Source organism: Zeus faber (assembly GCF_960531495.2).
Source record: "Zeus faber genome assembly, chromosome: 16".
NCBI classification, from domain to species: domain Eukaryota; kingdom Metazoa; phylum Chordata; class Actinopteri; order Zeiformes; family Zeidae; genus Zeus; species Zeus faber.
Genome location: NC_137202.1, coordinates 22,436,148 through 22,453,260, shown reverse-complemented (window position 1 = coordinate 22,453,260; position 17,113 = coordinate 22,436,148). Strand labels below are relative to the sequence as shown.

Sequence of the window (17,113 nt, the reverse complement as noted above, 5' to 3'; positions counted from 1 at the left end):
AGGAGGCTTCTGAAGGGAGCTTAACGGACTTCAACGACTAAGTAACCAACCAACCTATCAACCAACCAAATAACCAACCGACCAATCAACCAACCGACCAATCAACCAATTAACCAATCAACCGACACACTAACCAACCAATTAACCAATTAACAAACCAACCAACAAATCAACAAATTCACAAACCAGCTAACAAATTCACAAATTCACAAATTAGCCAACCAACCAAATAACCAATCAACCAATTAACCAGTCAACCAACACACAAATAAACAAATAAACCAATCAACTAATCAATCAACCAACCAATCAACCAACCAATCAACCAACCAACCAACCAATCAACCAACCAGCCAATCAACCAACCAACCAATCAACCAACCATTGAGCCAACATGTGGCTGTAGACTTCACATGTAAACTGAACTCTATTGGAATGTGTGTGTGAGTCCCAACACCGTTGGGATATTTTTACTCAATATCTAATATTTGTCAATGTGGTTGAAGCGGGTCAATGTGATAAACAAAACGCTGTAACGCACCAGGAGGCGTCTGGAGGTAGTTAAACCCACGTCAACCGGTTAGGTACCCAACGAAAGGAACAACCAACCAACCGACCGGCCAAGCCCTAACGCCTCCTCGCAGGCGGAGCCTGTATGGAGACGCCCGCATGCGGCTGTAGACTTCGCACATGAACCAAACTGTGTTGGAAGGTGTGTGCGAGCTCACGTTTGTGATGTTTTTCACTTTCAATGCGGTTTTTCATGCCAGAGGGAGGAGTTTGGGGAGATCTCTTGGCATCCGAGCTCTCCGGACCCCTGAGCATACGCCCTGCGTATTTCCCATGTGTCCCATTGACCCGTGCGTTGCATGCATGCGCGTGTGTGTGCGTGTGTGTGTGTGTGTGTGTGTGTGTGGGTGTGTGTGTGTGTGTGTGTCTGTGTGTGTTTGAGTAGGTGTGCCTGTATGTCACATCTCATCTCATTTTCTGGCCAAAACCTAGGACCCGAGGGCCGTCACGAGGGTGTGTGCCGGTCCAGGCAGCACGATGGCACGATGCCGTGAGGCATTGTACGCAGGCTAGGAACTTTCGCTGTTCGGAAACTCAATTATTAAAGATTATTATTTTTTTATTTTATTTTTTTTGGCGGGGTTGCAAAATTCAATCAGTTCAGTTGGCGTGAGGGATGAAGGTGGAGAAGGCAGAGATCTGTCCCAGGGAGAAGCAGGATCCTGACTCACCCACCCCTCCCCCCTTCCCCCGGAGACGTGTCGAGGCTGTTTCTATATCCGTTTATCGCTCTCGCCGTCTCGCCCCTCCCTCCCCTCGCCAGGCCTCCTTCATCAAGGCAAGTTTACTAACACTGTTTTCTCGCCCCGTCTCTCTCTCTCTCTCTCTCTCTCTCTCTGCAACTGTCACTCTCTTGCCCAGATGGAGGACGTTATAGCCCGCATGCAGGATGAAAAAAATGGAATCCCCATCCGCACGGTGAAGAGTTTTCTATCCAAGATCCCAAGTGTATTTTCAGGTAAAAACCTTCCTCAGCCAAAAAACCTCTCCTCTCCTTCTCCCCTCCTCCCCTCCTCCCCTACCGTCTCCTCCACTCCTCTCCCATCTCTCCTCCCCTCTCGCTTCCTTTCCTCTGTCCTCTCCTCCCCTTCTCCCCTACAATCTCCTCTCCTCGCCTCTCTCCTCCTCCTCATCCTCTCCTCCCCTCTCTTCTCCTGTCCTCTCTCCTCCTCCTCCTCCTCCTCTCCTCTCCCCTCCTCTCCTCTCACCTCCTCTCCTCTCCCCTCCTCTCTCACCCCTCCTCCTCCTCCTCCTCCTCCTCTCCTCTCCTCTCCTCTCTCCACCTCTTCTCTCCACCTCTCCCCTCCTCTCTCACCCCTCCTCTCCTGTCCTCTCTCCATCTCTCCTCTCCTCTCCCCATCCCTTTTGTAGTCTACTTGCACTTGGCTGCCACCCACTCAAGTGCCTGAGTAGTCCTCTTATTTCTGCCGAGCCAGATATTGGAAGCATTCGGGGAGTCGACCGCTGACGGTTTCACAGCACTGTTTACACAACGTCAACAGGCATGGATTTCTGAGCCGTTCCGCTCACACACAGGATCCCGGTTTGCTTTATATTGTGCAAGCAATAAAGGTGTACCGTGACACCTGCAATGCCGATAAAATATTTCTACTTTGCATTTATTAAAAAAAGAGTGAAACACAGATCATTTTGTGTTTTGCACTGCTTAGCATCAAAACTACAGCTGTTTTGTACACGTGTCCGCATGAAAGGGAGCTTGATTAGCGGAGAATGCTTAAAAATGGAGAATAATGTTTGTTGATGATGGTACACGCACGAAATTCTGGTCTTTTGTGTTCACGTCTTTTTCTTTCTTTCATTTCATTATCCGATTCATGTGAATAATTATGTGCGGCTGTGAAGCCTCCCAGGATTTTGGCAGAGACGCCCTGGCAATACCCAGCTACCTCCAGCAGGGGGCAGCACGGGGCTGTTGTTTCGCTCCGGAACGCACAAGTTCCTCGTTCTCTCGTTCTGCGCGAGGATTCTGCGCAGCGCAATCACTTTTCACTGCCTCATCATTTTTTGTCCTGTTTTCAGGTTAGTAGCAGGCATAGGAACTTCATTTGCACCGCAAGTAGTTTAGTGAATTATATAATTCACTTGGTTTCGATCTGTGTTCACGATTTTGATGGTTTGTTTTTTCTACGTCTTGAAACAAAGCATCGTCCGAGAAGTACATTGCTTTGATGTAAATAACAATGGTATGAAGCTCTTGCACGTTTTAGTTTTCTAGAATGATACTCAAATCAGTGTGAATGTAAGAAAGCAAACAAGGTGTTTGTATGTGCGTGTGTGTGTGTGTGTGTGTGTGTGTGTGTGCGTGTGTGTGTGTGTAAAGAATGGATTCATTTTGATGCATCAGTGTTTTGAAGTTTGCTAAGTATATTATAGCTTTGGTTAGCCTGCTGGTAGTGTGTTCAGACATTTCTCACAAGTTATTTAGCATTAGCCTCACTAAATGAATCACTGTCTTTCTGGCGGCATGCGGAGTCAGCAGCTTTGGCACAAGGGAGCAACTATATCGGCTGTATTCGGATCCTGCAATTGTCGATCAATCGCAAAGACGATATTCCTGATTAGAGTGCGTACTCCGCCATTCCAATGCCATTACTCAGGGAAGTCAAGGAGTACACCCGGAATTTTTGGCCAGGGGTGGATAATGAAATCCAAGTCTCCTCACTCTGCCCCAGTGGTGTGTGTTGGGTTAGAGTTAAAAGGAAAAAGGAAGGAACGCTTCACCTCTGTATAGAATATCATCTGTTAAACCAAAAGGCCGTTCCCGATCGACATCCACCACCCAGAATCCAAGATCTGACTGATACCCTTGGTGGTTATTCCTGGTTCAGCATCTTGGACCAGGGAAAAGCCTTCCATCAGGGTTTCATCGACCAGGGACGCAGATATCTCACAGCCTTTGTCACGCCCTGGGGGTTCTATGAATGGGTCTGTATTCCATTCGGTCTGTATTACATTCGGCCTTTCTCATGCGCCCCCAGCCTCCCAGTGGAGTAAAGAGGGGACGCTTGGCTCCCTGAGGGTTGAGTACTTTATCCCGTATCTCGACAATGTCCTTTGTTATGCAAGGTCTTTTGAAGAGTCCGCAAGGTCCTCCGGGCTTTCCAGCGCCATGAAGTGAAACAAAGACCGGACTAATGTGCACCCTTCAAACGTGAGGTCTCTTACTTGGGACGACTTGTGTCTGCTGAAGTAGTTAGGAGTGACCCAAGGGACCTGGAGGCAGGGTTGTCCCTGAAAACCAAGACGCCACAGACAGTCGGGCATGTCAGAAGGATCCTTGGTTTCCTCACCTCCAGGTACATCCAGAATTTTTTGCGGATTGCATGGCCTCTTTATGAGCTGCTGCAAGTGAAACCCTGAATATCAGGCACTCCAACACCCAAAGGGAAATCCAAGGGACCTCAACCGTCCTCTTGGGCCCCTGTGTAATGGTCGAAAGAACATCAAGCAACACCTGAGCGTGCTGGACATGCTTAGCCCACCCGTGTTGGCATACCCAGACTTCAACCTACCGGTCATACTACATACCGATCAGAGCATCAGAGCAGGGCCTCGGGGCCATCTTTTACCAGCAGCAGGAGGGGAAGTTGAGGTCCATTTGGTACAGATTGAGAACTCTGACACCTGCGGAGAGAAACTGCAATCTACAGAGTGGGAGGTTGGAGTTTCTTGCCTTATAATGTGCAGTGTGCAAGAAGTATAGGGATTACCTTACTATTCCCCATATTTCACATACCTCGTGAGCATGGAAAAGTTAAATGCTGTTGGACATCGTTGGGTAGGGGAACTTTCTGATATTTGATTTGATGTTAAGTACTGGCCTGGGAAGATTAACATAGATACATTGTCTTGGATTCTGCTGGATATCGACAGATACATGCCTGCACTGAGGAGCTATCCCAAGGTGTGGTGCGCATGACTTGGGAGGGAAACAAAGCAGCCCAGAGGAAAGATGTGGCCTAGATCGCAGCCTTACACATATCTCTTGCGATAAGCCAACAGCCACGTACACTCCTGCCAACAATAAGTCACGATGAGCTTATTAAACCACAACAAAGCCTCACCAAGCTTCTACATGAGTGGAGCAAACCTCACCTGGAAAATGGGCTTCTGTATAGAGGGGCCGATGAGAGACAGCAGCTTGTCCTCACCACGAAATACAAACCTGCGGCATTGAAACATCTTCAAGAGGAGATGGGACATGTTGGCACTGAGAGGGTGCTCCACCTGGTTAGAGAACAGTTTTACTGGACCTGTATGAAAAGAGAGGTAGAGGACTATGTCCCCAGAAAGTGTCCATGTATAAAACAGAAAAAAACCTGTCCCCCATGGGTGCTCCCATTGGCAGTATAACAACAAGCCCCCTTTTAGAGCTTGTCTACTTGTGACTACTTACATCTTGAGACCCGCAGAGGAGGCTACCAATACATCCTGGTGGTAGTTTACCATTTCGCAATTTGCGCAAGCATACGCACTTGAAACGACACCACGACTAGGGTTGTGAGTTTGAGAATGAGCCGTTTCAACTGATGTTTCAACGCTTCAGCAACTGCCAGGGATTGGTCATTCCAGAACATCGCCATATCACCCACAAGGCAACCCAGCCAAGAGGTTTAACCGCACCTCACTACAAATGTTGAGAACGCTGGCAGAAAAGAAGAAAGGACCATCTCCCGCAAATTGTACATGCATACAATTGTACCTGACACAAGTCGTCTGGCTACTTTCCTTACAATTTGCCTTACGGCCATCATCCTAGCCTGCCAGTCAATTTGTTATTTTATAAGCAGTCAAGTGCAAATGGCAAGTCTTATTACGACCAAATATGGAAGGAGCAGTCCTGCAGCCTCGAGACAGAGTATTGGTGAGGAACATCAGCGAGCGAGGTGGGTCCGGGAAGCTATTGTACTGGGAGAAGTCCATATACTGTACAAAGTCAAAGAACAGGTCAAAGAACTCTGCATCGCAATCTGATGTTACCTGTGCGACCTACCTGTTAAAGCGCCTCTTTGTCTAGTGAAGTCGGCACCTGAGAAACGGGCATTCACAAGTCAGTGACTTGGAGGAACAGACAGATTGGAGTGATTTCTCAGAGGATTCAGAGGATCAACAGAGCACTGGAGGCTATTGGCTAAGGATGCCTGTGAACAGAATAGAACAGAGAGGTTCAGCCCAAACACCTGTTCAAGTCCCATGATGAATAGCCCTGATCCAGCAAGAGTACCTGCAAGGGAGGAACAAGGACAACCACAAAGACAAACCCAGAGATAATACTTACCTGATCCAGTTTCAGCACCTGCAAGAGAAAAACAAAAACACACAGAAAGAACACATGAAAATAAACACTTAACTTAGTCAGGCCAATCAGATACAGGGGATGGACATGAAGAGAGGCCTGTGACCCCACCTGCGGTAAACATACACACAGATGTTTGGCGATCTGCTAGGGACAGAAAGCCGAGGCACATGTTGATATAAGAAACACTCGGTCAGCCTTCATTACAACCTCACGCTGCAGTCAACACAATCGGGGCATACAGTGCACTTTATTTACCATTATATACACCTTACCATGTCCCACTGACATACCCACCTGCACTGTACATGCCACCAACATACATGCCATACACTGCACCCCTTGTTACATTATACATTACACCCAAGCAGCGTGTGACACACCAAATTCTGTTCATTTGTGTTGATGTATTTTTGAGTGTGTTCAGCCATTTTTCACAAGGTATTTAGCATTAGCCTCAAGTGTTGAAGTACCGTCTTTCTGTTAGCATTTAGTGGTGCAGCTAGATACAAAGGTATTTTAAATTGGTACAGAAATAACTCTCTAAAAGAGAAAAGGTGATTCAACTGTATAGAAAATACAATTCAAATGCAGTTTAAGAACAACCCGACTAAAAGCGTCTGTGTGTATGTCGGCTATTAGCATCATTGGCAAATGTGAACTTGGAGTATGTGTTATGATATTGTGTGGTATTGTAGAGTATTTGAGTTTGTACATTGACTGAATGGATGTTATATTGTCTATACTTAGAAAGACACCAAAGGACATTGAAAATACAATGATGGAAAAGAAAGACAAAACAATGCTACTGACAATGTTTTAATAATAGTTGCATTATACGGGAGGATTCTGTGAAGAGCAGTCACGTTTCCCTACCTCATCATTTTTGTCCTGTTTTTAGGAAAACTATTATCTGTTTCCTTGGTACCAACCCTGGTACCACCTGTAACAATGACTCATAACACATTTGAAGTAATGACAGGTTAGATAATAAATAAATATGTTCATATTTAGCTGCTCCCTTGATCCCGTACCCACTCCCCTGCTGAAAGCCTGCTTACCAACCCTGGCTCAATTCATCATGACACTCATCAACAAATCACTTCAGAGTGCAGAGGTGCCCATCCATTGTAAAACAGCAGCTGTCGCCCCACTCTTAAAGAAACCAAACCTGGAACGACAACTCCTGTCCAACTACAGACCAATTTCCAACCTCCCACTCCTCGTCAAAGTCCCAGAGGAAGTTATGGCCTCACAGCTCCTGTTACATCTTTCAGAAAATCAACTTGATGGAGCCCTCCAATCCGGTTTCCGGCCTGCACACAGCACAAAAACTGCCCTGATAAAGGTCGTCCACGACCTGTTGATGGCAGCCGACTCGATCTGACACCATGGACCACAACATCCTCCTCCACCACCTCAAGACCTACACCACGGTGACGGACACAGCCCTGAAGTGGTTCACCTCAAACCTTACCAACCGGAGATATTACATGTCACTAGGTCTAGGCCTGATGACAATACAGTGACATGTGGTGTCCCACAGGGGTCAGTGCTTGGGCCTGTCCTGTTTTTAATCTACTCACTCCCACTTGGACGATTCATCAACAACTCAACATCAACTTCCACTGCTATGCTGACGACACCCAGGTCTACATTAAAACGCAACTCAACCCCACCAACACAATCTCCACCCTCAACACCTTCCTGGAGGACATCCGCTCCTGGATGAATAACAACTTCCTCCTGCTCAACAGCAGCAAGATGGAGGCAATCCTGGTCGGCATCGCCAAACAACTCGCCAACACTGGCAGCATTGGTCGATCCCTCGATGGCCAGCTCACTTCCCTCTCCTCTGGTATCACCAACCTTGGTGTTAAGTTCGACTCCACACTCTCATTCCAAGCCCATATCAAGCACATTTGCAAAATTTCCTTTTTTCACCTTAAAAATATAGCCAGATGGGAGCGATCACTTTCATAATGCGACACCAAAAAAAACTAGTCCATGCATTAATCTTCTCCCGAATTGATTATGGAATTGCCCTTCTCTCCAGTCTTCCAGTCAAATCTATCAACTGTCTACAAATCATTCAGAGCAGCGCCTGTGCCCCCATATTCGCCCAAATCCTATGGTTCCAAGTCCACTACAGCAGGAGTTGTCAAACTTTTTTGCTGGCGACACCCCTAAAAAAAAAAAAAGTCTTGCAAACCCATCATTCCAATTCGCCGATGTTCGATCTGACAGCATAGTTAAGTACACGTACAAACCTCTGTGTAATTGGCACCCCAAGTGATTAGAATTTGAATAAAATCATTGGCCTTCATTCTGCGTTTGTGCTGATTTGTGCCATGGAAATTATAATTTGTGCCGCTATGGTTTTTGATATATTTAACATTATCTTTCATGAGCTGTGTTCCAACTTTCCACCCCATCATCATCCATATCGCCTGATGGGTGACCAAACGTCCCAATTTGTGCGGGACAGTCCGGCATTTTGACCAATTGTGCCATGCCAATTGACAAGCTTCTCAATTTAAAAACACACATTTCTATCATATTGACATTTATTCCCATGCATGCTGTGCAGAGAGTCAGCGCAGCAGCAGCTTTTGTGTCGGCAAAGTGTCTCGTCTTCTACTGCACTGTCGGGGACAGAGTGGGAGAGTGAGTTGCTATGGTTACAGGGATGCTCCGTGCAGCCATGCACACATACACACAGACAGGTGTGCGCTGTCTTTCTCTCGAGAATTATTTCTGAACATGTATTTTTATTTTGTGAAAAATAATTTCATAAAAAAAAAAAAAAAAGACATTTTCCTTGTTTTTGTGCACGTTCAGAAAACCATCCGGCGTCCCCCAGAAACCATTTGGCGACCGCCAGTTTGAAAACCCCTGCGCTACAGGATCCATTTCAAAGTCCTCCTCCTCAAAGTCCAAAGCCCCAGTTACCTCAGTGAGCTCATCACCACCCACAAACCCTCACGCTCCCTCTGCTCTAGCCATTCCCCACTGCTCCACATTCCCCCGACACGTCCCCAGACGATGGCAAACCGAGCCTTCTGCTCTTTTACCCACGTCTCTGGAGCTCCCTCCCGGATTATCTCAGAACTGACCCTTCCATCGAGGTTTTTAAAATGAGCCTTAAAACCCTTTTTTATCGGCAGGCCTTTTTTTAAGCCCTTTATAGCGGCCGACCTTTGTTTTAATCCCCTTTTTACTTATTTTTATTCTATTCCTATTTTATTCTATATTTTTTATATCCGTCCACTATTGTTTTATTACCTCGTCTTTTATCTTTTTATTTTTTTATTGAATTATATATTTTCTTTCCCATAGTCTTACCTGTGAAATGCTTCAAGATTTGTCTCTGCAGATGAGAAGCGCTATACAAACTCAATTTATTATTATTATTATTATTATTATTATTAATAATATATTATATACCATATTGTATATATCGAATTGATTTTGTGATGCCAGATTTCATTGTTTGTGTGACAGTGACAGTATGGGAATCACTGGACGTTTTCTCCCATACATCTGTGTATAAGGTATTATTAGGTGTCGACTTACCACACAACAAACACACTATACTGTACAGTATATACGATAACCTATTTGTATAATATAGTATTATTATCTTTATTACATAGATACATACACATAGTCACAATGTACATGCATACAGAAGAAGAATTCAATGTGAACCTATTCAATGTGTTCAAATTCAATTGATCTGAATACGGATTGACACACGCACACACACACACACACACACACACACACACACACAAACACACACACAAACAAAGATACAAAGACACACTGGTACAAGCCAATATATGAGCATGATAATAATCAATTAGGAGAGTGCCCTTGTTGGGGGATTACCTTACACATCTCATTTAGGCTCTGCTGGAAAGTGGGTCACCAGTGAGAGTGTGAAAATAGGGTTGCATTAATGATGTTAATCCATGGTAAATCAAATTTAGCGAAGCGGCTCTCTCCAACTCCCTCCATCTATGCGGTGAACGGGCACCGGCTCGGGGAAAAGTCTCTCTTTAAGGGGCCGTCACAGCACAGAGAGCGGGCGAAGAGGTGGACGTCGAAAAAAAAGACAGACCTCCAAAGGGAGAGTGGGAAGAGAGAGCGGACGGCGAGACGGTCTCGCGACGCGCAATCTCTTGAACCCTCCCGATATTATTTTCACACCTTTGCTACGCCTCCTGTGCCTCCGGTCCGCTCCGCACACCCTCGCCCCGTCAGCCTGACAGATAACAGCGGCGGCTCGCGAGTTATATTTGGCCCGGGGCGCCAGATTGGCGCGGCGGGCCGTAAAGATGTCAGCGCATGACGCGGTTGTAAAAACCGGGGAGGAGATTATCGATAAATAACCCGTGTAGCAGTTATCGGTGCTACACCTTGTCCGACTAAATTGTTATGTGACGTAACAAAAGAACATTCATCGGGCCATTTATTTGAATCAAACCCAAGCTGTGATAGCATTTAACTCGTATTGCCGTTCGCGGCATTATGCGTTTACGGCGCATCTCCTTTTTTTTTTTGTGGGGGAACGTCGGGCGCCAAAGAGGCCGCGGCGAAGCAGGCAGCTGCGTCTCAGGACTGAGTCAGACAAATTGCATTGTTACGTAAAAGGTGCTTCAGCGTAGCCCGGCACCTCTCCGCTCGTTCACACTAATGGGGTAAAGCCAAGGAAAGGTGGTTTGGAGGGGGTGTCGGAAGGGAATATTGAGTAGTGGATGGGCTATTACCCACCCACGTGGTGCTCGACAGAGAGGATTTGCATGCGGTGATGAGGAAAGGGTGGGCAGGACCCCGCCGTCCTCCCTTTCCTCTACATTTATATGCAAAAAGATGTTCCGGCACGATGCAAAAATCAATATCCCCGGCCGTGCGCCGCTTCAACCTGTCGTTCTTGTGCTCTGTCTCCTTGCAGGTTCCGATATCGTACAGTGGATGATCAGGAACCTGAACATCGAAGATCAAGGTACTGTAGTGGAAACCGTCTAGAAGTGGAGATAAGAAACGTAATGGAAATAGCCGGTGGAGTTTGTCTGTGAAGGGGTCGACTGTGGCTGTCGTCAAAAGTTTTCTTCCGTCAGCTTTGCTTTTGGCGGACCAACTGAAGATATTTAGGAGTTATATTTAGGGTTCTCTAGTGCAGTGACAGTGACCATATATTTGATCTTCTAATGTTTCTGATGTTCCAGTGTTTGAAAAGACAATGAGAGTGTCCCAGTGTCTCCTGGGATCAGCTGAAGCGTCGAATAGAAATATTCTTCTCTAATCCCACAAAGGGACGGATCAGAAATCGAGCGGTAAAGATTCTCGCCAGTGCGACTGCTAAACCGCCACATCTATTGGGGGCAACGGGGGACATATGGGATTTCCAGTCCAATGCATACTCAGTCTGAGTCTCGGCCCACAGACCTTTGGTTTAGGGTGTGTTTGTGTGTGTGTGTGGGGGTGTGTAATGTATGTGCATCTTTATGATTATCTGGTGTGTGTGGCTTGTACATTCAAGAGTATTTTTTTTTCTAGCGTGCGCTTCATTATCACAGGAACAATCCATATTGTCAGCTTCCCACAATGCCTTTGTTTGCGTGCAAGTGTGTGTGTGTGTGTGTGTGTGTGTGTGTTTGTGTGTGTGTGTGTGTGTGTGTGTGTGTGTGTGTGTGTGTGTTATAAATATTAATGTTTGCTGTTAATGCGTACTAGTCTCTTGCATTCTATAAAATAAATACTTGTGTTTAGAAGTGTTTTATAATATCTAGTTTGGCTTTGAAATGCGTTATCCGTGTGTGTGTGTGTGTGTGTGTGTGTGTGTGTGTGTGTGTGTGTGTGCGCGTGTGTGTACTGTATGTGTGTCTTTATGATTATCCAGTGTGTGTGGCTTGTAGATTTTTTCTAGCGTGCGCTTCATTATCACAGGAACGATCCATATTGTCCGCTTCCCACAATGCCTTTGTTTGCATGCAGGTGTGTGTGTGTGTGTGTGTGTGTGTGTGTGTGTGTGTGTGTGTGTGTGTGTGTGTGTGTGTGTGTGTGTGTGTGTGTGTGTGTGTGTGTGTGTGTGTGTGTATGTGTTTTTTCTGGTAAGCAAAGCAGCTTACGGTAAAATACCTTTCTCATGGCTCAGCAGAAGTGTGGGCGCAGGGGGAGAGAGCCCTACCGAGCTTAGCTGATGAAGGAAAGCCAGAGCAGGTTATGCGCGAGTAGACCAAACATTTTATTTTTCAGATAAAGAGAATGTGGAAGCAGCTGCCACCAAATCCTGTTTGATCCCGCGTTTGATTAGCCTACGCCATGCCGCCGCCCGTCCGCCATCTTTCGAAAAGTCTAAAACCAGATTGCGTTTTTAAGCGACTTGACGCGGGGGGAAAAGTGGAACGGTCGACGGTCGCCGTGGAGCTCCCCGAAATCATCTCAGTTCGGCCCCGACGTCCACGCCGCACGTACGGAGGCAGGGGCTCCGGAATTAACTGTTGCCCCCGGTCCGACAGAATAAACAGGACGGTCTATTTAAACTGTCGCGGATAATCTCTTCATCACACATCATTGTCGGGCCGCGGTGTGATCTGCGTGATCTGTTGAAACAAGAGAGGATTCCGTTCAATCCCCGGACGGATAAAAGAGACGCATTGTTTTCTCCGCCGTCGAGCGCGCTGTCCCGCGGATGCGGGATGACAAACGGGGGAGGGCTTCCGACGGCCTCCCGTCCGATCCGGCTGAAAGGACACTTGTGTGCTGAGTACCTTTTCAGCGATCCGCTGTCGTGAGATTTAAATGCGGACGAGCTTATGAGGCCGGCGGAGCTCATTGTTGTTGCCGAGAACGGGGGCGGCCGAGGGAGCGCCCGGAAGCGTCCTCGGGCGCGACGGAGACGGCGGATCCAGGTGCAGTGGGCGGGTTAGAACGACCGCTGACCTGACCTCCCGGCGGCATAACATGATGCGGATGACGACCATGATTACTACCGTCATAATGTTGATAGCTCCTGTTAATGATCGCCCCTCATCCCGGGTGTGTACGCTGGAAGGCCTGGGTAGGGTGACTCCGTCGCGATAAAGGTATTTAGTGGGATGATTGCACGGTTCAAACCCTCTGATCTCCGAGTTTCTAGAAGCTCTGCCCCGTGGTGTGCGAAATGGAAATCCGCGGCTCCCTCGTCAACAGGGTTTCAGCTTCAAAGAGTGAGGAGAGGTTAAGAAATAAGGGAATAATAGAGCTTAATCTGCTAGAGACTTGAAGGGATAAATGTGGATATGTCCAATTTCACATTAATAACTGAGGATGTATCGATCCATTATTCAGTATCGGTATCACTCATTCATGATATGCCGTAAAGCACCAGCAACCTTTTATTTCATTTAAAAGAGTGCCTAAATAAAAGGAAGCCGCATTATTGTACAAGTCATGTTGGGGCTTTGTATTTTTTGGGGCAGGGGGGAGCACTCAAGCGGCCCTGGTGGCATAATGCTTGCTGGACGCTGCCTCCCATTGCTGCCATCACTGGTTTAAGTCCTAACTTTGCCATCCAAGTCCTGTTCCTTTGCTCAAATCGGAGGAGACGACCGAGCTCCACGCGACTCGCTCAAAGAGGTAAGCCGCTTCGGGCTTCTGACGCCAGGGGATCTTTTGAAAGCTGGCCTCATAAGTGCGAAAATTTGCGCCACTGAGTCCAATAATGGTTGGTCGTGTCCTCCGATCATTTGATTCAAGGAACGGGAACCCACAACGACAGCGCTGGAAGCCAGCGTCCAAAACACCACGCCGCCAGGTCAACTTCATGCGCCACCGTGGTCTTCCGGCACCTTAAAACGTGCCCTTGGGGTGCAGCCTCTCAAAAGCTAACTTGGCATCGAACCCTCAAGTCGTCCGACAGCAGCTTATCTCTTTGAGCCACCGAGTCCTACCATGTGACGTTGTCGACTATGGTCATCTGATTTAAGGAACAATGGCGACGACTTGGATGGAAAAATGGGAACTGAAACCTAACCCATTACTACCAATGCAGAAAATATAGAAAAAGAAAAACTTTTAATTGGAATTCCATATCAAGGGGAGTCTGGTTTTGCCTTCAGTTTGCGTTTAATGAAATTCTTCGATTCAGTATATATATAACATATTTCACACCTAAATTGGATTGCATTGGGTGGCATTTAACGCACTCCCTTCTTCCCAGATCCCCTCAGACACTCTGTGCTTTACCCTTTACGGCACAGAAGCAAATCGACAAATCGTCACAGGTGACAGATCCACTCAAAGGGGGAGAGAAAGAAAGCCTTTACTTTGAACCCAAGCAGGCAGGCAGAGAGAGCTTTTCTTAACCGCATTACAGTAGGTGGAAGCGCTGTGCTTGCACTTTTTTAATAGTTTGCTGACTTTAATTTGATCCACCACATTCACCACATTGGACACAAGTCCAATGAGTACTGAATTTAAAATAGATTTCATGATATTTGAGTCCTAATCTATTGCTGCGTGTATGTCACACAATAGGCAAGAAATTATATAACAGACTGTGTGTCTGTGTGTGTGTGTGTGTGTGAGTGTGTGTGTGTGTGTGTGTGTGTGTGTGTGTGTGTGTGTGTGTGTGTGTGTGTGTGTGTGTGTGTGTGTGTGTGTGTGTGTGTGTGTGTGCGCGCGCGCGTGTGCGTTTGTGGCTACCCCAGGCGGCGGGCCACTAGGGGGCCATGGAAATTTATTAAGTTAAATGAAAATTTAATTTCTTGAAGTTAATTGGATCAGCTTCTTTAAATCAAATATCCTGACACTTAGTTCTGATCGAATTACTTATCTGTAAAATGACTGTAATCATGATTAAAAAAAAGTCAGCCCTCTAACGTTATTGATGTCTAGTCTCTCTATATTGCTTTACAAATATCTTTGTTTGTCAACAACCACATTTGGGGAAAAAAAACACTCAGCACACACAGAACAACAATTTGACAAGGAACGCCAGATATCTTCTGGGACAGAGTTAGATGCTGTCTTTGAGGCTGCACGACATTGAATAAATTAACAATATAGCACCTGATGCGCGGCGGTTCCATCTATTTTTATACACGGGAAACATCAAGTGCAGTGATTTCAGTGATTTCGGTTTTAATTGGCTGTAATTTGCATGGTGGTTTGTATCAACATGGGGCATTTTCATGCGTTGCTTATGACGCATCGTGACGGTTGCAGTTACACTCCGCTGGGTTTTTGAGCATCAGACGGGAAAGCGATCCGTTGGTTTAATACATTTCTCATAAGTTTCACAGCCTCAAGGACTTAAAATGAGTCAACTCAGCCCGTGTGTGTGTGTGTGTGTGTGTGTGTGTGTGTGTTCATGTGTAAGTACAAGTAATTGAGTGCAGAGCTAGGTGAATGTTATTTGTGTATTGTGCGTTTGTGTACGCGCACGGACAGTTTGTGCTGACATTGGGAAAGTTGACAAGGGCAAACATTGGAATTACAAACTGAAAATGGAAATCGTTCCCCCGTGTGTCTGTGTGTGTGTGTGTGTGTGTGTGTGTGTGTGTGTGTGTGTGTGTGTGTGTGTGTGTGTGTGTGTTTGCGTGCGCTGCAGTGGAGGCGCTCCACCTGGGGACTCTGATGGCTGCACACGGCTACTTCTTCCCCATCTCCGACCACGTCCTCACCCTGAAGGATGACGGCACTTTCTATAGGTTTCAGGTGAGGCGCGCGGTGGTGACGTGGTCGTAAAGATGGGTGTGGGTCGTATAACGATGTGGTCGCACGTTGACGTCATTTCATTTCCCATGCGGGGAACGACGACGCCTTTCGACCCCACCGTGCATATCTATCGATCTGACTCATTCGCTCATCCACCATGCAAAAAACGGAGCTCGCAAAGCTCCCGGTTCACGGTTCTCCATCTGTTCATCCAAATGTGTGTGGTTTAGTTTGTAACACATGCCAGACACCCACCTTTTTCGCTGTAATCATTTTGCAAACGTTTAGCCGTGCCGCACATTCACCAATTACTAATTTAGACCATTGACACTTCCAGTCCATTTACTCTATAGCTTGAGAAAAGTCTCCGCTGTGGCACTTTTTCACGTTACTACAGGACAAAAGTGGTGGCAAATATGCCAAATATGCAAGCACGGGTGTGCTTACTGATTATGAACCTTCACTGGAGAACAGGAAGTTGGGATATGCTAAAAAGATCAACCCAGTTTGCCACGAACCATGAATTCAAAATGACAACACTATTATTTATATATAATATAATTAATATATATCAAATACATAATGTAGTTGTGCATTATATTATATTAGCTATTTTTTATTAAGGAGTTATTATAATTGTTCATTGTATTGAGAAATAGCATATACGATCACGAACAGACTTTTCTGCCAAAAAAATTCCATTATTTAACAAAAACCCTCGTGCTAATTACCACCCATCTGTTCCAATGCAGGAAAAGTAAATGGAGAAGAATGATCCCTGCAGTCCTTTTATAGTACAACTTTTAATAATGCAACATTACGGTTTGACAACCTTCTTGATGCATATAGAGAATTCAAACACCAGTTGCTGTGGGAGTATATCCTTTCTCTTTCCCCTTTATTCTTAGAAAGTAGAGGAAGGGAACGGTCAGTCGTGCTCCTCTGCTTTCTTGGTCCATGACATTATGGTCTGCTTATTTAATTCCCCTCGGGTGTATGCCGAGTGTGCATTACCTCAATTGAATTTCCTTATTCTATATGTGTTTCTCTCTCTACAGACTCCGTACTTTTGGCCATCAAATTGCTGGGAACCAGAAAACACAGACTACGGTGAGAGAGAGCGAGAGACAAAGAGAGAGAGAGAGAGACAGAGAGACAGAGAGAGAGAGAATCTTTCTAACAGCGTAATGGTTGCTCTGTGCTCTGTGCTTCATACAACATGGATGTCGATTCGAGGACCGTTTGCAGAGCATTAAATCTATTATTTTTCATATTGTCCGCAGGAGCGATGCACCGGTCGATGGCGCTGCGTTGGCAGACAGACATTTAATAGCGTTCTCATTTTGTTGCCAAATGTCTTGCGTGTTGCCAGAGGCCCTTTGTCCAGCGAGGAACCAACGTGAATGGAAACTAATGAACTTAATCTTAATCTAAACGTAATCAACATCCCAATTCCTCAACGGGTTTTTATGAAGCCAATTGTATAAAGCCAAAGCCCAAAGTGTCTATGTTTGCGAA

At 46.1% G+C, this 17,113-nt stretch overlaps 1 protein-coding gene across 1 annotated transcript in view; it reads left to right on the top strand.

Moving 5' to 3' along the window:
- Positions 1 to 17,113, top strand: part of rgs7a (regulator of G protein signaling 7a) — a gene marked incomplete at its 3' end in the record, with an annotated part of 54,472 nt that overhangs the window by 30,133 nt on the left and 7,226 nt on the right. Inside the window, exons 3-6 of the mRNA XM_080016436.1 lie at positions 1,432 to 1,528; positions 10,848 to 10,898; positions 15,489 to 15,595; positions 16,654 to 16,705. Of these exons, the coding sequence (XP_079872562.1) occupies positions 1,432 to 1,528; positions 10,848 to 10,898; positions 15,489 to 15,595; positions 16,654 to 16,705 (307 nt within the window). The remainder of the gene's footprint in view (positions 1 to 1,431; positions 1,529 to 10,847; positions 10,899 to 15,488; positions 15,596 to 16,653; positions 16,706 to 17,113) is intronic.